We start from the raw sequence: 22,294 nt of genomic DNA, 5'->3' as shown, positions 1-22,294 counted from the left end.
CGCCATGCCGCAGAATTGTATCGTCCATTGACAAAGCCGAAAGAAGACCAGATGCGAGAACAAATGTGAGAGGGAACACAAGGCATGAACCACAGAGAGAGAGAGATAGAATGTCAAGGAAGAAGGACCACGGAGAACATTCAAGATAACGAGAAAAGAAAGAAACGAAAAAAAAAAAAAAAGAAGGGTCGACTGCGGCCAGCGGGATTTGCACCCGCGTTTCTTCCTTGGGAGGGAAACGAGTTGACTACTACTCCATGGCCGCTTGTGGTTATGTTGCCAGTCCGACGAACTGTCTCGGCTAGGTAAGGTTAGAGAAGAGAGCCAGATAGTGTGCAGTGCTGTGTTTGTGTGTGTCGTTTTTCGACTGCACCATTTGCACGTTTGCTGCCTGTCTCGGTTGTTGGGGTTACCAGTCGGCTTTTTGAGGTTATATGGCCTGCCTACCTGTCTGCCTGGCGTTGTCTCGGGGGGGGGGGGGGGGGGGGGGGGGAGGGAGTGAGTGAGTGACATCAGGAGTGCCTGAGGTTTCCAATCCAGAACAGGGGACCCGAGTCTGCTGGCAAGAGCAACATGCCAAGGATGCAAGGAGGGAAGGAAGGAGCTGGGTCTTCGTTTGTCCGAGCAAGGCAGGGCAGGCAGGCGCCCGCGCAGGGTCTCTCGCTGCAAGCAAACAAAGGCCAGACAGACACCTCATGTCCTCCTCCTGGCAGGACTGGTTGTTGCTGCTCGTGGTGGCAACCTGCGTGTGAGCAAAGTCATTGTACACACACACACACATCTCTCAATGCCACGGATTCTATTTCACCATCGAGCTTGGCTTGTTTGCTATCGATGTCCATCTGTATCCCAGCAGCAACCTGTTTTCTGGGGAACTCAAAGCGTCAACAGGAAATGGTTAAGGGAGGAGGCAAGATATCACAGGAGCATGGATCAGACAGTGTTACCGTCCCCAGGCTTCGTTCACAAATGTACTCCATTTGTCTGCAAACCCGTTCATCGTCTTTGATGGCAGCACGAGACGACAGCAGGGCACGAGGACTCCAAGCAGCACCATCTCATGTCGTCATGTTCAAAATTAGGTTCAATATAGTTATCTTCATAGGGAAGTCGTGCCAGCGTTTCTTGTCCCCGTCCTGCTACCCTTCGAATGCAATCGCAACAAGGGCTATCCCGACAAGAAAAGAAAAAGAACAGCCATGGGTGTGCCACACCATTGATATCCCAAAATGGATCTAGACGCGCCGAAAAGGGAGGAAAAGGAATTCCCGAAAACGCCGTCTCTCCAATGGTCATCAACCCCTTTGTAGTGGGATACACCCTGATATCGCCGAACCCTGGAAATCTAGAGCCCTCGCTCTACGGCCTGTACAGCCATTCTGCATGGAAGCACGCTGCTCGCGCTGTAATTATTGTTCTGCTATATATAGTGGGGCGTGTGCGGCCCAAAACAATCGAGACTCCCCTAAATCATGCGGGTATATGATGTTACACGCGTTCAAGCGGTATCGCTTTCCGTGTCTTCGTCGTCATAGTCGTCAATAGGTCCAAACTTGGCCTTGTACCGTTCGAGCTCGGCCAGCTGAGAAGCCAGGTTATCCAGTATCTGTGACATGGGAGCACGCAGCTCCTCGAGATGGTTGATCTGGCCGCCGCCAGCAGCAATGTGGCGCATCGACAAGGTGGAGACGCACGTCTGAAGGATGATGCTGTTAGCTTATGAACGACAAAATCAGGGACGTGTCACAGAACTCACCTCGATACGGCTCACTTGGTGCTCTAGGAACAAAGTGATGGCTTGCTCAGAAACCTCGCCACCTCGTGACCGTACACGATCCAGCCATTCGGTCTCTGGTGGCTGCAGCTGGCTGCCAGAAGCCTCCTCAAGTGTACTGCACAGCATCTCCAGGCGAAGGCTGATCTTCCAGACGGCCCAGACAACTTCGGGGTCAAAGCCCAGTTCAACACCAGGTCGAAGTTGGGTGGGCTTGCCTGGTTCTGGAGCAGCAACTGCCTGCTGGTTATGGTACTCGATTCTGCCTGCCAACACGTGGGGGTACAGCGAGTAGATGAATTCGGGGTTTTCAAGTCCCTTGAGCTTCTTTTCGCCCATCTCCTTGACTTCGAATCCTTGCGAGCTGAGCGATTTGAGCTCTTTCCTAATCACCATGGCGGTGGCGTCGTCGTCAAACGTGTCCTCAGAACCCACAGAGCTGTTGCGTTCATTCTCCTGGTAGGTCTCAAGACAGCGTTGGATCTCAGAGATGAAGTCTGCCGACACCGTGATTTGGCCCCCGTCAGCCACAGCCGAGATACGAGAGGCCTTGTTGACCATCGGGCCAAAATAGTCCATTCGCCGCGTCACCGGATCGATCTCGGCCACGGGTTCACCAAAATGGATTCCCATCCTTACAGATAGACCTTTGAAGATGAGATTGTTGTCCTTGTCATAGACTTCCTGAGCGGAGACGGAGTTGAGAATCTCGGGAGGCCAGTTCACCTCAAGCAGCTGCGTCTGAACCGCAAAACACCACAGCAGCGCGGATGTAGCAGTGGGGAAGGAGACCATGAATGCGTCACCTTCGGTCTTGACTTCATATCCACCAATCCGCCGAAGCTGTCGACGCATAACCTCGTTGTGCAGTTTGATTGCTGATCGCATGGCGGACGGGTACATCTCCCACAGATTGGTGGAATTCTTGATATCTGTGAAGGCGATCGACGGCTTCTCTGTCGGCGCAGGCACCTCGGCCTCGAGTCTGTGCAATGTCGAATCTTGGACCTCGCCCTTAGGCTTTCGACCACGCTTCGGGACGTACTGGAACTCATCGGGAATGCCGGATGGGTACAGCGACATGCTCTGGCCCCGATGCAGACGAGCGGATCGCTCCTGGCGTCGCTTGAGATCTGCAACACTGATCATCATGATCATGATCTTGCCAGTTGAGCCATAGGCCATCGTCAGATCTCTGAGCTTTTGAGACGCACGCATCAGATCGCCTCTTTCTTGCCTCGCGACGTCGACAACAAGTCCAGGTGTTATGTATTCCCAGAGCTCTTTTGTTGCGATCAGGAGAGTCTCGTCCTGTGCACCGATTGTCGCCTTGGTAATGTAGGGCGCTGCTTGAACTGCAGGCATCAAGTCCACAAAGCCAAAGGCACGAGAAACCTCGAGCTGATCGTTCAATTTGCCTTGACGGGAAACCCATCCACCAGCGTCCCGTATACGTTGGCGCTCGGTCGGCTCAGCCGGATCATGCTTATGTGTCAGAATACGGTGTGATCCATCAGACTGGATCAGCATTGCCTGCGCATCACCAACGTTGGCAACATATAGGTCTTGCGCTTGCAAATATGCCACAGTGGCGACTCCACCCGAGTTGAGATCCTCCTTGCTCAAAGCAACAGATGCTGTCCCGCGCGAAGTCATCGGGCGCTTGCCGCCGTGTTCCAGAGCAAGTGTGACAAGATCTTTGTTGAGACTGAGGAAGGCCCGTCGAAGAGCATCGACGGGTCCCTCATTCTGACGAGTCTTGAGAGCTTTCAGTTCGGTGGTGAAGATGCGTCCGAAGTTCTCATGAAGATACTTGGCGATCTTGGAGCCACCACTCGAGAGTGCCTGACCGTCAAACAGCCCAAGAAGTGTCTCAGAATCTGAAGAATTGAATCGTGGTACGACCAAGTCCACTGTTGATAAATGTTCATTCCGGCCCAGAGTGTCCGCCATCCCGTACGGAAGATGTCCAGCTAGCGATCCTGACGTTCGTACACGACGGTCCTCACTCTGGTCAGGAATGCTCGGCTGAGTCAATGTGACGTCCATTAAACCAAGCACTCGGAGATTGAGCAGCCTGTTGAAGTCGGTGTACTGCTCATCGCGACTCGGTCCCGTGAGACTGGTACCCTGTTGTTTGATCTCAAGTCTCTTGTTGCCAGAGAGATTGAGGTACCTTAAGTTGGGATTCAGATTCCAATTCCAGTCATATGGTACGTTCGCGATGTTGTACTTCAACGAGTTGTTGCCGCAGTCAAGGACCGCAAGTTTCTTGGCTCGCGAAATGTCCGCCGGGAGGTTCGTGAACTTATTGTTGTTGATGTGCAGAACCTGCAACAGGCTGAATTCTTCGAGATCATCAACGGGCAAGCTTGTCAAGTCATTGCCGGACAGGTACAGCTCAACAAGCTGAGGCCAGCTCTTGATGCATCGCTGAGGCATATCGCTGAGGTCATTGTAAGACATGTTTAGAATCCGAAGCTCGCTTAGAAGCATAACCTGGTCAAACGCATCGTCGTCAAGCTGATTGTCAGCGAGATACAAGTTCTTGAGGGAGCCTGCAAAGGTGTTGGTAAGCCGGCCAGAGAGTCCAGAGTCCTTCCTAGTTGCTGGAGCCGCAGTGATCGTGCCATTAGTGCTGCCATTTGTGCTCCGAGACACAACAGAGGTCTTGCGACCACCTTTGCCATACACTGACACCACTGAGCTCTTACGGTCGGGCCCAGCAGGGACCGGGGATGGACCGACACTAAGCAGGGTACTGGAGGAATGGCTTGGTCGCCGAGTACCGTCTGGAAGGAGTTCCTCCATCGATGACGTGTGTGAGAGGGTCTCGGTCGACTGCTTGACAATTCCGTTTGAGCTTGGAGTTTGCGAAGGATCATTGGGCATCTGCGGAGGACGCGAAGCAGGCTTCGGGAAGTTGTCGAGAACGTTGGAGGACGCATTGAGCGTTTCAAGTTTGTTGGCCCACCACAGCTCCATTGGCAGTTTCCTAATATTGTTGCCTCGGACATCGAGTACTCGCAGCTCCGTAAGGCAGCCAATCTCAGGAGGGAGCTCGCCGACTGAATTGTTGGCAATGCTGAAGTGCTCAAGTCTTCTCATGTTGCCGATATGGTTTGGGAGCGAGACGAAATAGTTCCGGTCCAGGATCAGGCGTTCCAGATTGGGCATGTTGTTGAACGAACCGTCGATGCTGGCTAACTGTGCATTGGAAAGGTTTAATACCTTCAGTGTATGCACGGGTCCGACAAGCTCAAACTTTGTGATCGGGTTCGAGTTGAGCTTGAGCGTCCTCACTCGCTCAAAACTGCCAACAAATTGAGATACCATATTGTGGTCGGCAGACAACGTCTCCAGCTTGGGAAGTTCCGAGATTACATCAATTGCAGTGAGCTGATTGAATTTGATGTCAAGCTCACGAATGTTCATGAGGAGGCTGAAAGTAGATGGCAATGTTCCAGACAGCCTGTTATTTGTCATGACGAACTTTTCGAGGTTCTTGAGGTTTCCCACTTGGTCGGGGAGGCTGGCAATCGAGTTGAAGCTGACGTCAATGTCAACGAGAGCTTCGAGCTCGCAAAGGAAGGGGGGGAATTGGTCGAGAAAATTTGAAGACAAGTTAAGTGTCCGAAGCGATCTGAATGCTCCAAACTCTTCAGGGAGACTCTTGAGGCGGTTGTTTGCAAGTGAGAGCTTCAGCAGGCCGCGCAACCGCCCAAGATCTGCGTGGTCAACCTCCTCAAGGCGGTTGTTTGACACATCGAGGTATGTCAGGCGACCAGCTCGTCCGATGCTGATCGGGAGCTTGCGTGCCTCATTGTTGGCATATTTGATATCGCGCAGCTGCTGACAGGCATGTATGAAGTCGCGCGGTAGATCGAGTGACAAGTTCCGTGAGAGGTTCAGTGAGATGATATCCGCAGCTTTGGAATAGAGAGTGATAGGGATGGTGATAAGGTTGCGCCCGGATAAGTCGATGTGGTTGAACTTGGTCAGTTTCTGCAGCCCCAAGTCGTGGTGAGCGCCCGTAAAGTCGCTGTCTCTGGCTGACAGGAAGAGGAACCGACACAAATAGCCGTTATCCTCGCGTCCGATCTCTTCAAGCCGATCCTTTTCCTCGTATCCCATCTGCTGCAGCAGCCTCTTTTGAATGAGCAGTGGGCGCTCAGGGGCGCTCAAGACGCGCGACAAGTCATGTTTCCTGAGCACAATGTGGTAATTCTCCAACCCTTCTGTCACGTATGTCTTCCGCACGACGTTGGCCATGACGTCCTGCACAGTGGCAGTGAGCGGCAGTTGAACCGTGGCGAAAGTACCGTCTGAGCGGAAGACACGAATGCAATGAGGCGCGTGTTTCTCCTCTGGGCGAGGCGGGGTACCGACATCATCATGTTCTGGTACATGAGGATCTCGCTCCTCTGCATTCCTTCGCACACCCCAACTGTCGGGCGCGTTCCACGTGCCGTCTGCCCTTTGTTGCAGTGGTACCGACTCTGGCACTGTTTCCATCTCTGCCGGCATGGCGTTTCCTCCTGTAAAAATGGAAGGATCCATAGGGGTCAAAGGCGGCGGTTGAGCAAGGATGCCCTCCATGTCGTTGAGATTCGTATCCAGAGTAAAAACTTTTCCTCGGTCATCTCTGTCAGTTGGACCAATCTGGTCCTCGGTTTCGTCGTGATGCCGATAACGACCGCCTTTCTTGGAGAAGGGAAACTTGTTGTTGAATGTAGCTTGACGCGACTGCGGAGGAGCTCTGGTCTGAGCAGACGGAACGTCGGCAAAGTCTAGGTTTGGCAGTGGCTTCTCTAACGGCGACGGGAGGGGGGCGTTCAGATTCTGCTTTGACGAAGCACGAGTCAACGATCGCACAGAGCCCGGTAAGCCTTTGAGGTTGAGGGTATGGCTGTCGTCATTATTGTGCTTGGGGTGACGTCGGAATCGGTCGAGTAGACTGCGCTTCCCGTTGTGATCCTTGGGCGACATTTGACCATCGACTGAAGCAAGTCGACTGTTCTGACTGTTGAAGCTTGGCGTGGGACTTTGCGCGCGCGAACGCACAAAGTTGCTCACTGTTGAGGCTCCTCGCTCCTTCCCATAAGGCACCGTCATAAGAGAATCTTCTCTGCTCGCTACAGGTCGCAAAGAGTGGGTGTCCTCATTGCTTTTCTGGTGACGGTGCAAATGATGCCCAGATGACATGTTTACCACAGAGTGGCCTGGGCCTGATCCAGCATGACCAGATCGCCCTGATGACGACGTCTTCGGAGGTGCTTGGTTCTGTTCCCTCTCATAACGCTCCCGGTCGGGCCCAGTCAAGATCTCTCGGACAGGAGCCTCACCATACTTCGCGATATCTTTGGCTTCCTGATACAGGAAGGGGACCACATCGCTCGATGGCACTGGCGTTCTTGGCCGAGAGGAAGCGGGCGACAGCTCTCTCGTGGTCTCGGTAGCGTTGGAGTGGTTCCTCTCGCGCCTGGGCCGCGTAAAGGAGTAAGAGCGCGATTCCTTCTGGCTGGATTGACTCGGCTGTGGTAAGCTTGTTTCGGACCCGTCACGACCCGGAAACTCCTCGCCGAAGAATCCCTGCAGCTTCTTGAAACCACCTCTTGACGCACTGCTCTTTGAGCCTTGGCTGCTGGCCGTAGTGACGCTGGCGACCGAGGGACGCCGATCATCGTTGAACTGCGACATGTCGAGTCCGTCTACAGCCGAGGGCTGTCGTCCTTTAGCATTTCTGAAAGCCGGTGATATCTGCGCGGGCGATGCAATGCTCTCGCCAGAGTCATAATCGTTGTAGAAAGTTGTGCCCACGCCCGTCGAGGGCGCTGACCCAGACGTGCTACCCGTAGAGGAAACCCAAGGTGCTATGCTGTGTTGCGAATTCGGAATCCCAGTTGGCGGGATGTGTTGAATTTGCGGAATCCGACCGCCTCCCTGATCAAGGACAGCGAGGTCGCGACGATAGTTGGCAAGGTCACTCATGCGCCGGCTATCATAAGAGCTAGATTTCGACATTGGGGGCAAAGCGGAGTAGTTGTCGGCAGGTGAAGTTGGGGATGTCTGCGTCGTTTCTCTCGAGGACCTAAATGGAAACATGTCAGGAGCTCCTCCCTGAAGCGCATTACATTCTAGGTCGCTATGTATAAAGCGCGCGGCTCGTTGCAAAAGGCACGAGCACAGAGCAGCGAACATACCTCGTCTTGCCCACTTCGGATGGTCTCTTGAGAGGCCGCGGGGTGGCTCGTAGCTTCTTGGAACCCGATGCGCCTGAGGATGAAGCGGAGCGGCTTGGAGCAGATGGCATTACAGTGGCGTTGGATCGATCGCTGCTGGAGCTCGCGATGGAGCTGAGGCGATCGTGGCGGTCATCTCTCGTCATGGTACTGAGCCCACGCGCTGACTCTATCGGACTAACTCAAGGCAAACGAATCGCCATCAATGGTCGAGGCGTTGCTCAAGTCATTTCCCGACGGGCCAGGTGAAATGGTAATTTTTCGATTGAGCACGAATGTCCCAGGATCGATCCGCTGCTGGACAGACACTGAGCAAAGGTGGGCGGGCGGGCGGAGTCGATCCAGCAGGTGGAAGCGCGGAGCAAGGAGCCGGAGGACGCTTGGTTCGTGGACGACGAAGGCTGGAGCGCGGTGCAGCGAGTTGCAACGAGGGGGCTTGGTCCGCCGGGGACGTGGAAGCGCTGCGTCGTAGCACAATGGGATGTGCTGGATGTGTGGTCGAGGATTCGAAGATGGAGAGCGCGCGTGGCAGCAGGTGTGTGTGCGGCGAGGTATCGTGAATGTGGGTGCGGGAGGGCGTGCAAGATTGGCAGAGCTACCACGGCACCAGAGACAAGGGACCCGCGCGTTGGGCAAGAGCGTGTGTGTGTGTGAAGCGAGTAGTGAAGGGGAGTCCCTGTCGCCCGCCGCATCGACGAAACCAACATTTGATGTGCCACTCCCGCAGGCGCCCGCTTTTGGAGGCCCTAGCCTGGGGGGGCCGCGCTCTTAGGGCAGAGGGGCTCGCCCTAGTGTGCACAGCACAGCACCTGTTGTCCCAATCCGTTTGGCGCCGCCAGTGCTCCATGCCTTTTTACCGGGGGGGGGGGGTTAACCAGGCTCCCCACCACGCAATTGTCATCACTCGCAGCACCCGTCGTCATCCAGGACGGACCTCCAGGCACAGCGTCTGACACGGCGGTATGATTGTGCAAACACACGAGTTGCGGTTCCTGCGCCCTAGACGCACGCAGCCGCCGTGAGGCAGGTCGCAAACGCGCAGCCTCTCAAGCCGATCCGAGCTGCTGGTCACCTGCCGCCTCGAGCGACACAGATGGGACATGTCAGGTCGCGCGCTCTCTATGGGCCCTTCCTACGATCAGTGGGGTTTCGGCTGATCCTGACTCCTCTCGTCTCTGAAGCTCCGTGCAGCGGTCTCGAGTCTGACAATACCGAGTTGGATGGGTGGCTCCCAATAACAAAGCATTGCAGCAGCATTGCTCCCTTGGACAAGTCTTGACTAACTCCGTGTCGGTTTCTCCCCCACAGACGAGCTCAAGGCCCCAGGAGACTGGCCAGCCAGCCACACAAGCACCGCCCACACACCCTCGCACCAAGACCGGATCTTCAAAGCTAGAGAGAGCACGACTCAGCCGCAAAGCCTCTTTGAACCTGCAGCCTGTACAAGGCTCACGTGGCCTGAGGATGGGGGGCAGAGTTCCTTACGGCAGCCTGCTGAAGCTGAGAGCAAATGGTCGTCCGCCACAGCATCCTCTTGGCGCTGCCCATCGATTTCGCCAAGTTGACTGGACGTCCTATTGGCAGCGGCTCGCCACTGGATCGACCTGCTCTCCGTGTCTTTTATTGCGCATCCCGACACCCAGCAGGAACGGCCCGAGATACGAATTTACTCATGCCGAAGCGAAATCACACGGAGCACCACTTGCGACAACATGAATCGTGGGTAATAGCCCCTTTGGCCGTCGACAGGTGAACATGACAACTCGACCAGTTTCATCTTCAGGGTCTCCACTATCCCGCACCAGCGCTGGGGCACCCCTGAAAAGCGACAGGCCCTATGCCAGCCTCAGAACCAGGCCCAGCAGCTCGAGTTGAATGGCCAATATCGCAGCACGGACGCAGCCTAGAGGGGACAGGACAGGCACACGCTCGACGATGGCTGCAAGCATAACGTGCAAAGCGCGTCGCCCACATTGTGCACTCCTAACAGGACCTGTCTGTGGTCGTGACGCCACAGCCGCCAAGCAACGGCCGACGGGTGCGGTCCAGGTTGTGGCGCGGCAGTAAAAGTGCATGTCCCTTGTCACGAGCCCCAATAATCCTGCCGCCGCTCTTCAGGATGGAACAAGACGAGACCATTGGCTGTCGAGGAAATTGGCTGGCGGCGCTGAAGCCGTGCCACTCCGTCTGGGGACCGCTTCAGGTCTTCGGCACATGATCCGCCCAGCGGCGCTGCTGTTCGAATCTGCCAAGGTTGGCAGATCGACGCTTGCTTCCAGGCTCGAGTCCTCGGCAGCTGTTTTGCCAATAATTAACACACGTCTCATCATAGAAGCGTCGTGGATGGGGCCTGTGCATTAGGGATGTCCTGTCCTGTCCACTTCATCGTCAGCTGGGACTGGCTTGCAAGAAATGATGCTGATATCCTCTGGCCCATCTTGCAGGGCGCCAAGCATCAACCACGGCAGCTCGGCGGACTGCTCAGCGAAGCAAGTGGCTCCGCATGTCTCAAGCAAGTAAGCCAACCAGCCAGGCTGGATTGGCCTAGCCATGATATACCTAAACCAACTCATGTGGCAGAAGCAAAACAAGAAAGTGGATCTAAAGCCCAGGTGCCAGAATAAGTGGAAGGAATTCCGCCTTGTGGTACTATCCATTTTGCCCAGCACCAACTGCATCTACTGCCGCGCTTGCACACCTCGTTGACTTCATTTCCAATTTCCATGTACCAGCACGGTACACATAGGCCTAGCGCCTCAGCTGACAAAGGTCCGGATTGAAGAGTGCCGCGTGTTCGACTGTGTTTTTCTAGTCTGAAGCATTGCCACAAAGAGCTGGGCGTGGCGGGAAGTCTGTCTCCATGCATGGGCTACGGTCCGCACGAGTCGTGAACCTTCTCGAGATAGAAGGTGCCTGCGCCAGTCAAGCTGCCTTGGAATGCAAGCTTCCCCGAGGAGTACAACTTTTGACTTTTACCTTTGTCAAATGCGGCTCGCCTGGTGCCGACTCATCTCGCAAGGTCTAAATGACCGACCCCTACCCTTCTCAAAACGGAGGGGCAAGGAAGTGCAGCCACGCACATCCAAGCATCGCCAGGACACAGCAAAGTCCTATGAAGAGTATCATAGGTTTCAGCTGTCACGAGGTTGATAGGCCAAGTTATTCGCCAGCAAAAGTCTCCCGCCGGCACAAATAGACGATTACGAAACCTCTGACGACTAAGCTTGACGACATTGGCAATTGAAGATCACGCAAAGCCCAAAATATGACCAAGTACATCCCCAATTGAAATGCGATAGGGACGGCAAATACACGCCCGCTTCCTGGCCTTTGTCTGAAACACGTCCGTCACAAGCATCAAAGCACTGGGACAGCTCTTTGCATTGCTGCACTTGTGAACAAGAAATGCGATGGAGGGAAGCTAGCCAGCTAGCACTATGCACGCAAGTTGAGGAATGCCTCCAAACTGAAGTTTAAACCTGCACCGGCTCTATGCATGTCGTACGGAAAATTCCGCTCTTGGAGTTGTTCTTCAATTGGGGTCTCCAAAACGAAGACCCGGGATCTTGGCACGCTTCACCAGTTCTCAGGGGGCTGAAGGTCTTGCCTGGGAGATCACAGGATTGGTACACTTCAGAAATCTCGCCGAGGCTCGGTGTTAGTGTGGACCATCCTCACGTCTGAAGACGAGCTGGGCCATCTATTGGAGTGTCATGAAGGTGTGATGATGTCGCAAATGCGAATAACGGCCGTGTACAGGGAAATGAGCTATCTTGGAAACCCCTCCTAGCCATAAAATTGTAGCACTTGACACGCACGAGTATATATGCTCGTACAAGACCAAGCCTATCTTTATTCCCAAAACTCAGGTATAATTTCACAGGAGGTGAGACGACATCTCCGATGCAGCTCGTGAAATATGGCAACTTTTGTGACAGCTTGGTTTTTTTCTTAATCTTTTTATTTACTTTATTCAGGGAAAAGGCCCACCTGATTTTGACAACGTATCCGCGATTGCTACAAAACGAGATTTGAAGGTTTGAAATACAGAAAAGGCGTTAGACCTACACTGCTCCAAGATGACGGCCTGTGAAGGAAGACAGGAAAGATACTTCGTAGCACGACCTGTCACGCATGGACTTTGGCGGGTTTCGCTACGGGCCGGAAGATCACGCTGCTGTCACGGTCTCGCACAGAGGTCACATCTTGTCACATTGTCCTCAAAATGCCACGCTGATGATCAAATTCACATTCCGGTGCTAAGCTTGCCGCGTGATGGCAATTTCTTTTGTCCTGCTACAAGATTTGAAGATCGGCGCGACATCTCGAGACTTGTAGCCATGAGTTAATCATCAAGATCACTGACTACATCAAAAACTACGTCGCCGACATCTTCATTGAGCAACTCCCCGACGCTCTTGCTCTCCTCAAGGACGACCCTTGCCTCTTTCACTGACAAGGACATGTCCTCCATGATCAGACACACAGCCAGCTCAGGTACCAGGACCGACTGAACGTATCGGGTATGCCCTCGAGAAGATACGAGCATGTCCTCGACCGCACGTCGCCGCAGCACGTCGCCGAGATCCCGTACGATGAACTCTGTCATCAACCGCAGGCCCCGAGGTCCGAAGTAACCCGGGGTCAGCGCGTCTCCGCTCTTGAAGAGCGTTCGCTGCATCTTGTCCTTGAGCTTGTCTTGGAACTTATCTGCGTAGTGTGACGCTTCGCGGCCTTCCAGGATCTTCTTGAGAAATCTCCGGTGGTCCTTGAGACGCTGCTCCATGTGCCCCCAGTCGACTTCAGGATAAGCGGCCGTTCGGGAGGCTTCTTTGCGCTGATGGAGCCTACAAAACGCTGTCTGCTGCCTCACCGACATGGGATGTACGCCAGCATGCTTCTTGAGCAGCGCTGGGTCCACCTGGGCACGACACATTGGGCATCTGGCAGTACCGGATGCGTCTTCGGCATCTGAAAGATCGTCGTCCAACGTGTAGCTGCTCGCCACGGGATCTTCCAGAGGCCTCGTGGTATTCGATGCGGCTGTTAGAGATAGCAGCTCATCGTCACTCCCATCCTGGGTAACGGGGAATCTGAGTGCAGGCAACTGTGAAAACTCTTCCCCTACGGGATCACCTTTGTTCATGGTCTTGTCGTCGCTGTCCTTCACAAGCTCCGGCAATCTGAACCTTGTGGGCATTTCCGGACTATCCCAATCGACCTTCCTGCGTGGGCCACGGAGCGATTTCTTATCAGGACTGTGGTCTTGATCATCGAGTGCCGAAGGCCCCCGCTTGAAGCCAGCTTTAGGCGATGCAGGCTCCGGGCTAATGCTCGCATGAGGAATTTTGAGCCTAGACATGACAGGCGATGCAGGTGGCGATGTGGATTGCGATGTAGACCCTGTGCACGAGCTTAGCACGACAAAAGTCGCTTTGAAAGATAGCACGAATACTGACCTTGCTTTTCGGCGGCTGCCTTTCTCTCACGAGCCATCTCTTTAGCAGAATAGCTCCTTTTCAATGTTCGAGCAATTTTGTCGCCGGGCCTTCTGATCTTCGCCGTCTGTGTTTTCGTGAACCCATTCTGGTCAACAAACTGGTTTGCTTGCGGATTGTTCGCCCTGCCTTGAGAGGGGCCCGAGTCGAAAGAGTCGCCGAGCTCTTCTTTCGGCTTTCTATTTGGCTGACCACTTGCCACGGATCTTGGTTGCGTCGCGGTTCCCCGGGTCCCCTGTGCATTGAACATCCTGGGCAGTGCATGTTCCCGAGCTCGCGAAACAAACGTGGATGGTTTGATCTTTGAGACCTCTCGGCGCTTGTTGTAATCGTCATTTTCATCCTCGGATGTGTACAGTTCGGTGTTCTTTTTGGCGCTTTGACTGGTACCACCCAGAAATTCACTCAGGTCGTCCTCATCAGAGCTGGCTTCGGGCGGTGGGACGTCCTTTAAGTCCTCCATGTTTTCTGCATGGGAGCTTGATCTTTGGAGCTCTTTCTGGGCGGGCGAGGTCCGACCGTCGATAGTCTTGAGTAGAGACGTTCTTGGGCGGTCATTTATGCTCAGGCCAACTCTTCTGGCAGACATTGATTTGCTCGTTAAGCCCAAGTGCTCCGGTCATCCCGCCCTGCCATATAATCCGGGAGAGTTGCTGTGATTGCAGCTCAGTCTCGGCAGGGTAGCGGTCCCTATGACGGCATTCTGAGCGATGCAACAAGGGGCACTTGTAATGGCGAATTTGAAATGCGAGACGAGCCAAGGACCTGGCAATCAGTGGCAGCCACCGTTTGATAGTGCGAATATCTTTCCTCCGAGGCGGGAGAGTGCCACTTTGGAGCCGTTCTGCCTGCGTCTGGAGTGAGGGTGCGGGAGACGCGACTCTCCGAGCCCCACTTGGAAACACGCGTTGAGTGGGAAAGCTCCAATTCAATCGTTGTCGCAGGTGGAGAGCTTGGAGGACAGTGCCCGTTCACCGCACAGTACGTCAGGGGACAATCGACAACCGCTCCTGGAGATCTATCCCACGAGTACGCCTCGTCCCAACTGGCCATTGCCTTGAGCAATCTGCAACTTTTCTTGGAGCTGCTGGAGACAGCCCCCGTTTTCACTCGCTGTCACGCGCCAGTCGGTCCTCCGACAAAAAGGCTTTTGCACGAATGGCGCTCAACCGCAAGTATGCCGCCTTGCCAGATCTTGTATGTTTGGTTGCCACCGTCGTGGACGAGCCATGGACTAACCACGATTTTAGGACTCGGCCCCGGATATCTACGAAACTCCCGAACTGACAGACGACAACTCCACAGCTCCGGTCAGTTTCATGGTCTGCAGCGGTGTTTGTCCACCAATTGCTAACGCCCAAGTCCCAGACCACCACTGGACCGCCTCGTTCTGAGGACGACTTCGATGATGACGACGAGGATGACGACGACAACGAATATAGTGAGGGCATCTCTCATACGAGACTTCGCATCGACCAAGCCCGGTCGAGATTCCTACCCTCACAGGTAGATGCTCGCGGTGTCGACTTTTCCGACCGTGTTGCGAGCAAGCGTAAATCATACCGAACATCCAGCAGGCGGCAGCGAGTTCTGCAAGATGACACCGACTACAGCGACGACGAAGAGGACGAGAGCCTGGAGAGGAAAGTCGCCCGTCTCAAGCGCGAGCTGGAGGAAGCCAGGGAGGAGTATGCCAGGCAGCATGCCAATGACGATGAAGACGATGACGAGCATTCAGAGGATCTGGGCGAGGAGCTACGATCTCTCAGCCAGACTCTCGAGGAAATGTCCATGTCGGCTAGTACAAATGTTCTTCGCAATGGGAGCCGGACGGGGAAGAAGCACTCCGAGCCTGTGCAGCCCACGGCTGACGAGACCACTACAGCGTCCAGCGATGGACGCGCCACGTACTCGGTCACATACATGCCAAACTACGAACAAAGCCATGCGCTTGCGAAAGCGGCTGATTTCGACCGCCGGCTGGTCATGCTGGAGAAGGCCATTGGTGTTTCCTCCTCAGACCCTGGCGCCCCTGGTTTACCAAGAGCCATTATGCCCACCATCGACATTTTGTCCAAGCAGATCACCACACTCTCCGAAGCTTCAACCACCTCTCTAGACAGTATGAGTCGACGTGTACGAGCTCTTGCGCAGGATGCGGAACAGCTCGAGAAGTCGCGGCGAGCTGCGAGGGCTGCACAGGAGGCGAATGGGAATCCCGGGTCTGCGCAGGAAGACACCGACGACACGGAACAAACCGCCAAGATCAACGCACTTTATGGAACGTTGCCGACCATTGAGAATCTCGCCCCGATCCTCCCAGCTCTTTTGGATCGACTGCGGTCTCTGAGGTCGATCCATGCGGATGCCGCGATGGCCCACGAGACTCTCGAACGCATTGAGAAGGCTCAGAACGAGACGGCCCTTGAGATTGCGCAGTGGAAAGAAGGTCTTGAGAGGGTGGAGGAAGCGATCGAGGAAGGGGAAACCGCCATGGCGGGTAATATGAACACAGTGGAATGCTGGGTCAAGGACCTGGAGGGCAAGTTGGCAGATCTTGAGTAAGCACTGGACTGTGGTTCTGATTAATGTATGATACCCCAGATTCAGTCAAAGTGCTGCATCAGTCTGTGAGACCAATGTACCGCTGCTGCGAACCCTTCGACCGGAATCCTCTTGCGCAGCAAAACTGCAGGCGCAGGAGGTTCCAGGTTGTCGTCTGAGTTCACCTGTGACAGCAGGCAGAGCATCCCGAGACCCATGTTGATGACCGGGACGGAGTGGGGCCATCATCTCAGCCTGTACCACCCTCGACCCTCAACCTGGAACTTGGTCCTGGGAGAGATGACTCAGCAAGACGCTTGGACCAGCACGCAGAAAACCCTGTGGGGCCACACAAACCGGCCCATTAGCGATTGCCCATCGGTCAAAATCCTACTTGGTGAGGAAAAAAGTATGCGTGAACAACCCCCGACTACCCACCTCTGATACCCAGCGTCAGCGACCGCCTCAGCCTTTATTCACAGCCCGCTCATCCACGCAAACAAGTACGGCACCGCCCCCCCCGATCGCCTTTCGAGCCCGGACAATCACTCTGACAACTATCGCTAGATCGCAAAGATGGAATCCTCCAAGACCCCTGTCAAGCTCGTCAAGGTCACCCGCGTCCTCGGCCGTACCGGTACGACATCTCTTCCCCGAAAGTCGAAGTTCTCGATTGGCGCAGCCTGATGCTGTTCGCCGGCTGCCGCGACCAAACGAGACGAAACATAAAAGCTGATGTGGTGCAATAGGCTCCCGCGGTGGTGTTACCCAGGTTCGCGTTGAGTTCATGGACGACCAGACCAGAAGCATCATCCGTAACGTCAAGGGCCCAGGTACGACAAATCCCCCCATTTGGAGTTCCCGACAAGATCTCGCTCTTCATCCGAGGCGCATTCACCTTGTGCCAAACAAGACACGCAAGCTAACCTTTCTGCGCCCTACAGTCCGTGAGGATGACATCCTGTGCCTGCTCGAGTCTGAGCGTGAGGCTCGCAGACTGAGATAAGCAGTTGACGACGACGAAGAACGAAGAAATGTTTCGCAGTTGGGATTGATCATATCGCTTGGGATCATGGGGCGCATAATCATCGGACCTCAGTTCTAGGGTTACGGGATGCTGGAACATGGCGACACAGAATCGACCACTCCGCACGCGCGGCGCGTCCAAAAGCCCCTTTTGTGAAATACATGGGAGTCACCGGACTATGGGAACTTTGCATTGTGAAAAGAATTGAAGAATAAAAAATATTCACACCCCAACATGCTGGCCGGTGTAGACGTCGAAGATTGATTTGTTTTGCGTGGACCACTCATGCGTAATTGAAATCCTTATAAACGTCTGGCCCCTGTTATTGACCCTGCCGAGGCATAAAGAGAGCCGTACTCGGAAATGTATATTAAACATCGTCTGGCCGTCGAGGACCGACCTGTGACCGGGTGCGGCTGGCTACAGTGCTGGCCTGTGCTGGTTTATTCGAATCTCCACTGAGACTGGCGACGACTGGCGATCCACCGTGGGCCAATCAAAGTGGTTCCTTCTTCCATTTTTCTTTGCATGCCGCCCCCACCTTAGCTCCTCTTCGCGCATTCAAAAGCAGCCGCGCGCCCACGACCGACTTGTCCTCTCCTACTCTGTTTCCTCACAACCGCCAATTGGCGGCCACAAGCGACTGGTAAGTCGAAGGCTCCCACTCCTCTCCTCTTTTCGCTGTCCTTTGCTACCATGATGCAATTAAAAGCATGTATTACCTGAATCATCTTTGATGTCTCAAATTATCACCAAGATCTCTGAAATCTGTACCAAACCACAGCTTCATCACACGTCTTCTTCTACATATGAAGCGAGACCTCCAAGCTAACAGTGGTTTCTTATTCCCAGACCATACTCTACAATCTCTCACACAGTCTCAGCCGATCTCGTGTCGCTGGGAGCACTCGATAAGCCATGGCTGGCACCGCGCCGAGAGCGCCAAAGGGACACTTCAACGTGCTGTACTTTGCGAGCGCCGGATCGTTCACGGCGAAGGAGTACGAGGCTTTCCCGGCACCGCTGGAGCTGAGCAAGCTGTTTGACGTGCTGGAAGAGAGGTACAATGGCATAAGAGACAGGATTCTCTCGTCGTGTCTGGTCACGGTCAACCTTGAATACGTAGATATTCCCGAGGGCTCAAATACGAGTGAAGGAGAAAGCATCGCACCGGTCGTGATCAAGGAGGGCGACGAGGTCGCCATCATTCCTCCGGTCAGCTCGGGTTAGCATGCTGTCAGCTGTATACTTGCTGAATCAATATAATCAAGCCCCATTGTTCCAGACTTCATGATCTTTTCCAATGTGCTCTTCAACTGAAGTGATACTGTCACCTAAACGATGTAAGTCAACACTCATGACTGATTGAGACCATTCCCGAGCAGCGGCTCTCTTTCCCGTGCCACGCCCGTTGCAACACCGTTCGCCTCGACCTCTCGCCGCGCAGCCTCATCGCGGGACTTGTACCACCTTAGCCTCTGGATTAGCCCTTCCATCCGCGCCTGACCCTGCTCCAGGCTCTGCTCCCCGCCTCCTCCGAAGCTGCCCGCCCCCAATCCAGCATCGCCGTCATCACCACCACCACCGCCGAGCCTCCCCCTCCACCAGCGGGGGTTCCTTCTCGTGAAGCCCCGGATCCGCCTCACCCCAAACACGAATACAAAGCCGAGCAGCACGAGCAACAGGGTGCAGGCGATCGTGACTAGCGACGTGAGCGTGGTGATGGTGGACACCTGGCAGCCCAGCGGCCGCGTGCGGAGCTCCCACCGCTCAGCCCAGTGCGGGCATATGTCCTCGTCCCAGGCTGGGGCCAGGAAGGGGACGAGCCGGTTGCTGTTGGGGACGCAGGACCATGACTGTTATACACGCGCGATCAGGTCAGCCGGGGGGGCACATCTTCTTTACTGAATGGCCAATATGTCGTCTTAAGTACTGCGAAAGGGGAGAGGGGGTTTCAAAACATGAGGGGGGGTGTGATGCTCTCGCATGTGCCAAAGACTTACGAAAGGGCACCAGCTGCAGTCGTCCTCCTTTGCGAGACAGTCCTTGCAGTTGGTCAAGTGCCAGCAACGGCGGAAGTGCTCGTCGTGATCCTCATCCTTATTAAAGGCACTGCCTCTGCCGCCGCCGGCGCCGCCAGCCATGTGGTCGGGATTGTGCGGTGTGGCTGTCCCAGAGAGAGGGTTGTTCTTGTTTGAGGTGGTGTTTGGGAACCGCGCTTCTGCTGGCGCATGCGTGACAAAGATTTGTTGCCCGTTTCGAATCGCTTGCTCGTATCCGGGCAGAGTTGAGAGGGGCCGTAGAAATTGAGGACCTGCCTTGGAAGACCGCACGTACTTATCAAAAGCCGGAGATGTACTTTCAGGCTCAGGAGTAGCGCAGTCGCCTCGGGCAAGTATTATTGTGGGGCATCGTGGGAAAGCGTTACTTAGAGTCGTCGACAGCTTCACTCGGAATTGCGGCTAGCGTCACTTGAAATCGTGGATAGTCGAACTCAAAAAACAAGACCTTCATAATGATGGGAAGAATTAGCCTCATTCGACCATAGTTCTAGTGTGTAACAAGTCAGGACATTCACCAGGAACGCAGCCGCTTCGTCGTTGCTTAGAATTTCTTTTACTTTGTTCAATATGCAGAAATGTACTCTTTCTACTACAACCATGCTTGTCCGGAACTTCTGGTAATCGTCCATTGCAGCGCTATGCTTCCCACTATTCCAACCATGAATACACAGAGTCGGTTTCGGCGTGGTCCGTTGCCTGCTTGCCTGCTTCGGAGGTCTTCACTGCGTGAAGACGGGTCTGTACTGAGATGCATGTAGCAACCACAAGCTATTCGCGTCATCCCGGCCCTCTCAGAGCATTGTTTATGAACGCATTGAAACAAGCCAGTGGGCCGTTATGATGCAAGGTGTACATTGACCTCACTACGCGGCATTGGCCAACTTGGCCAGATACTCGCCGGCAGCAGGATCAGCATACTCGTATGCCTTGGACTCGGGAGGAAACGTGCCATTGTATGCCCACAGGTCAATAAGCGGCTGCATTGGGTCCAGTTCAGGGCCTTTGAGCATATCGAGGGCGCAAGCCGACAAGACGAAGTGGCTGAAGCAGCTGTTGAGTTGCTTCTCTAGGTTGAGGTGATAGAACGGGTCGATGAAGTGGGCCCAGTACAGATGAGCATAGACCCGGAACATCTGCCGGAAGATCATCTGGCAGACCTCGATGAAGTTCTCCGGAAACCCGCTTCTCTTGCCAATCCAGTCCTTGTCACCGGGATTCGTCAATTGGGAGAGCGGGTTGCTGGATAAAGCAGGGTTGTGCGAGTATGAAACACCGTTCGTGTCTGTGGGGAAGATGTTGGTATCGTCGATCTTGCCCGAAATCCATCGTTGCATAAGAGTGATATATTCGTAGGCTGGCACCTCCACTGGTTGGCGTTCCTTATTAAGCCATGTGAACGAGTGGTTTCTGTGTATGATTAGTGCCTGTAGCGACAACGCGAGCGGGCACGGAAAAGAAACTCACGCGCCAGCTGACATCCTCGGACAGGTGTTGGGGTTGCAGATTGAAGTCCGATCGTCGTCCTTCTCGTGAATTACACGAACAAAGTTCCAGAGATTGCGGTAGTGTTCAACGACTGCGCAGAAATTAGTACATGCAGGCGTTCCAGAGTACTGCTAAGGCGTAAATACCCTGATGAGCAATCCATTCACCCTGCTCCACCGTCTTTGGTCTCGCGCTCAATGTCATGAAGTTGCCCTTGACAATGTGCTTGGCATATTGAGAATTGAGCCACAATGGCAACGGCCGTGGTAGATGATAGTGGCTGAGGGGGTCATTGCCATTGGATGCATACGCGGCTTGGTCGTCAACTCCGATGTTCTGCGAAAGCGATGGCGAGCTCTGAATGGGAGGGATCCTTGGGGCAGAAAGACTTGAGGACGAATGATTGCCTTGTGCGAGATCTACAGGCGACTGAGCATGACCGCTACCACCAGATCCTGGGCTTTTCGCCTGGCCCCGAAGACGAGCGTTTCTAAATGAAATGGTCAGATCCGCCGTGAACGAACATTAAAAACAAGAAAAATCGCCATGAGCGCATAGAAGCGAATCCGTGTGCATGCTTGGAAGCTGGGAAACAACCCCCCAAAGTTCGGCTACTGGCCGAGCGATCGAACTCTGTTTCCTCTGAGGACCTGCTGGCCCCAAGGGTTGCAGGCTCCTTGATAAGAAAGCAAGGAAGAAGTGTTGCAGAACGATCGTCAATCCCCTTCCGTGCGGTAAGTCCATGCATGTGCTGTAGCTTCCTGTGCAATTTGGAGGACATTCAACATGCCCCTCAAGCCTCAAGCTCTCAAAGAGGCGTGGTTCCGTGAGGACCATTGGCGTCATCCGGACTTCTTCAGAGTTGACTGATACCTTGCTGATTGCCAAGGTTGGCTTTGCAAGCTGGTTCAGCACGCGGAGCGTGGTCTCATGAAGCTAAGCGGGGTGCCGTGGTGAGAACATGGAAGCTTGGCGGGGTCACGTTGAGCGAAACGTGCGTGAAGGGCAAGACGACTGCTTAGCGAAGCCATCGTTGCGCCCAATCATGACCAGCGCGAGTCCGGATCGGTGTTGCTGCTCAAGTAGGCCAAATGTCGGTCATACAAGATCAGAGTTCAACCCGCTTCTCGGCCGCCAGCAGGCGGCCATGTGCCCCTCATTCTGAAGCACACGTGCTTGGGACTTCTGAGTAGGGAGGGCAAGAGAAGACGTTGTGTGGTCGGTATAGCTAGTGGATCAACTGGAGAAGAAACGAAAATGCGATTCACTTACATGCCGGAGAACAAGTTCGACATGGTGACGGTGCTGGACTTCGTGGGATCGGTGAGAGGGGCTGTCCTGGTCACGGGGATGAGCCGCGGGCAGTGTCGATGGGCTCGCTCTGAACGTGTGCGTCCTCGGAGGCTGCGAAGACTAGTGTCTGGACGTGCCGCTGGCGTGTCGATGCGATGGCGTCGCTTCTGACAGTGACGGCTGTCGTGTGCGAGGCAGCAAGAGTTTGTATGGGAGTAAAGCAAGCAAGCTGGCGGTTTCAATATGCTGGATGGACCCTGTGCTAGAAAGGGGTGAGGGAGGCGATCCAGTGAGTGGTCCCGCAGTAGGAGCGGCAGCCCCATACCGTAGACCTCCTGTTCCAGCATTGCGGCAGCGCTTTGTTCCAG

The 22,294-nt window shown here is 54.5% G+C and overlaps 8 protein-coding genes and 1 non-coding gene across 9 annotated transcripts; 3 read left to right on the top strand and 6 right to left on the bottom strand.

The window, feature by feature from the left end:
* Positions 1-193: 193 nt before the first annotated feature.
* B0I36DRAFT_t50 lies at positions 194-265 on the bottom strand. The gene has a single exon. It is a non-coding gene; the product is annotated as a tRNA-Gly (tRNA).
* Positions 266-999: 734 nt separating this feature from the next.
* On the bottom strand, positions 1,000-8,583 carry B0I36DRAFT_317066 (protein phosphatase 2C). The gene is made up of 3 exons (XM_046153112.1): positions 7,978-8,583; positions 1,757-7,865; positions 1,000-1,696 (listed from the first exon to the last, which is right to left on the bottom strand). The coding sequence occupies exons 1-3, from the start codon at positions 8,160-8,162 to the stop codon at positions 1,499-1,501; spliced, it is 6,492 nt and encodes a 2,163-aa protein (XP_046014934.1). The 5' UTR covers positions 8,163-8,583; the 3' UTR covers positions 1,000-1,498.
* A 1,208-nt stretch (positions 8,584-9,791) lies between these two features.
* On the bottom strand, positions 9,792-10,232 carry B0I36DRAFT_84646 (uncharacterized protein). Its single transcript, XM_046163448.1, has one exon. It carries the CDS (start codon positions 10,089-10,091, stop codon positions 9,852-9,854), a length of 240 nt encoding a protein of 79 aa, XP_046014933.1. The 5' UTR covers positions 10,092-10,232; the 3' UTR covers positions 9,792-9,851.
* Positions 10,233-12,361: 2,129 nt separating this feature from the next.
* Positions 12,362-13,977, bottom strand: B0I36DRAFT_346721 (RTC4-like domain-containing protein; the record flags this gene model as incomplete). The annotated part of the gene is made up of 2 exons (XM_046156488.1): positions 12,362-13,419; positions 13,476-13,977. The coding sequence occupies 2 exons, from the start codon at positions 13,975-13,977 to the stop codon at positions 12,362-12,364; spliced, it is 1,560 nt and encodes a 519-aa protein (XP_046014932.1).
* Positions 13,978-14,488: 511 nt separating this feature from the next.
* On the top strand, positions 14,489-16,387 carry B0I36DRAFT_381683 (Dynamitin-domain-containing protein). Its single transcript, XM_046160881.1, has 3 exons — positions 14,489-14,711; positions 14,765-14,824; positions 14,883-16,387. The coding sequence occupies exons 1-3, from the start codon at positions 14,673-14,675 to the stop codon at positions 16,077-16,079; spliced, it is 1,296 nt and encodes a 431-aa protein (XP_046014931.1). The 5' UTR covers positions 14,489-14,672; the 3' UTR covers positions 16,080-16,387.
* A 92-nt stretch (positions 16,388-16,479) lies between these two features.
* B0I36DRAFT_317055 (40S ribosomal protein S28) lies at positions 16,480-17,318 on the top strand (the record flags this gene model as incomplete). The annotated part of the gene is made up of 3 exons (XM_046153111.1): positions 16,480-16,695; positions 16,808-16,891; positions 17,003-17,318. Coding segments are annotated over exons 1-3 (202 nt in total), but the record flags the coding sequence as incomplete, so codon positions are not given.
* A 685-nt stretch (positions 17,319-18,003) lies between these two features.
* On the top strand, positions 18,004-18,315 carry B0I36DRAFT_360306 (uncharacterized protein; the record flags this gene model as incomplete). Its single annotated transcript, XM_046158282.1, has 1 exon — positions 18,004-18,315. The coding sequence occupies one exon, from the start codon at positions 18,004-18,006 to the stop codon at positions 18,313-18,315; it is 312 nt and encodes a 103-aa protein (XP_046014929.1).
* Positions 18,316-18,440: 125 nt separating this feature from the next.
* Positions 18,441-19,229, bottom strand: B0I36DRAFT_360305 (uncharacterized protein; the record flags this gene model as incomplete). Its single annotated transcript, XM_046158281.1, has 2 exons — positions 18,441-18,941; positions 19,089-19,229. 2 exons carry the CDS (start codon positions 19,227-19,229, stop codon positions 18,441-18,443), a joined length of 642 nt encoding a protein of 213 aa, XP_046014928.1.
* A 456-nt stretch (positions 19,230-19,685) lies between these two features.
* On the bottom strand, positions 19,686-22,192 carry B0I36DRAFT_317049 (maintenance of ploidy protein mob2). Its single transcript, XM_046153110.1, has 4 exons — positions 21,906-22,192; positions 20,780-21,123; positions 20,613-20,724; positions 19,686-20,555 (listed from the first exon to the last, which is right to left on the bottom strand). The coding sequence occupies exons 1-4, from the start codon at positions 21,926-21,928 to the stop codon at positions 20,012-20,014; spliced, it is 1,023 nt and encodes a 340-aa protein (XP_046014927.1). The 5' UTR covers positions 21,929-22,192; the 3' UTR covers positions 19,686-20,011.
* Positions 22,193-22,294: the final 102 nt, after the last annotated feature.

The sequence above is a fragment of the Microdochium trichocladiopsis genome (assembly GCF_020744255.1).
Source record: "Microdochium trichocladiopsis strain MPI-CAGE-CH-0230 chromosome Unknown B0I36scaffold_3, whole genome shotgun sequence".
In the NCBI taxonomy this organism is placed as follows: Eukaryota; Fungi; Ascomycota; class Sordariomycetes; order Xylariales; family Microdochiaceae; genus Microdochium; species Microdochium trichocladiopsis.
Note: the sequence above shows the minus strand (reverse complement) of the source record. Positions and strands in the feature narration are given on the sequence as shown.

Bases quoted from the DNA above. Each gene is read 5' to 3' on its own strand.
- B0I36DRAFT_317049 (XM_046153110.1), bottom strand. From the start codon at position 21,928: ATGTCGAACTTGTTCTCCGGCAT. The intron at 21,124-21,905 runs GTAAGTGAATCG...CATTTCATTTAG, and splicing joins TCGAACTTGTTCTCCGGCAT to AAACGCTCGTCTTCGGGGCC. The intron at 20,725-20,779 runs GTATTTACGCCT...ATTTCTGCGCAG, and splicing joins TGAATGGATTGCTCATCAGG to TCGTTGAACACTACCGCAAT.
- B0I36DRAFT_317066 (XM_046153112.1), bottom strand. From the start codon at position 8,162: ATGACGAGAGATGACCGCCACGATCGCCTCAGCTCCATCGCGAGCTCC. The intron at 7,866-7,977 runs GTATGTTCGCTG...GTTTCCATTTAG, and splicing joins TCCGAAGTGGGCAAGACGAG to GTCCTCGAGAGAAACGACGC. The intron at 1,697-1,756 runs GTGAGTTCTGTG...ATCATCCTTCAG, and splicing joins ACCAAGTGAGCCGTATCGAG to ACGTGCGTCTCCACCTTGTC.
- B0I36DRAFT_381683 (XM_046160881.1), top strand. From the start codon at position 14,673: ATGGCGCTCAACCGCAAGTATGCCGCCTTGCCAGATCTT. The intron at 14,712-14,764 runs GTATGTTTGGTT...CCACGATTTTAG, and splicing joins ATGCCGCCTTGCCAGATCTT to GACTCGGCCCCGGATATCTA. The intron at 14,825-14,882 runs GTCAGTTTCATG...CCCAAGTCCCAG, and splicing joins ACGACAACTCCACAGCTCCG to ACCACCACTGGACCGCCTCG.
- B0I36DRAFT_84646 (XM_046163448.1), bottom strand. From the start codon at position 10,091: ATGCACTTTTACTGCCGCGCCACAACCTGGACCGCACCCGTCGGCCGT.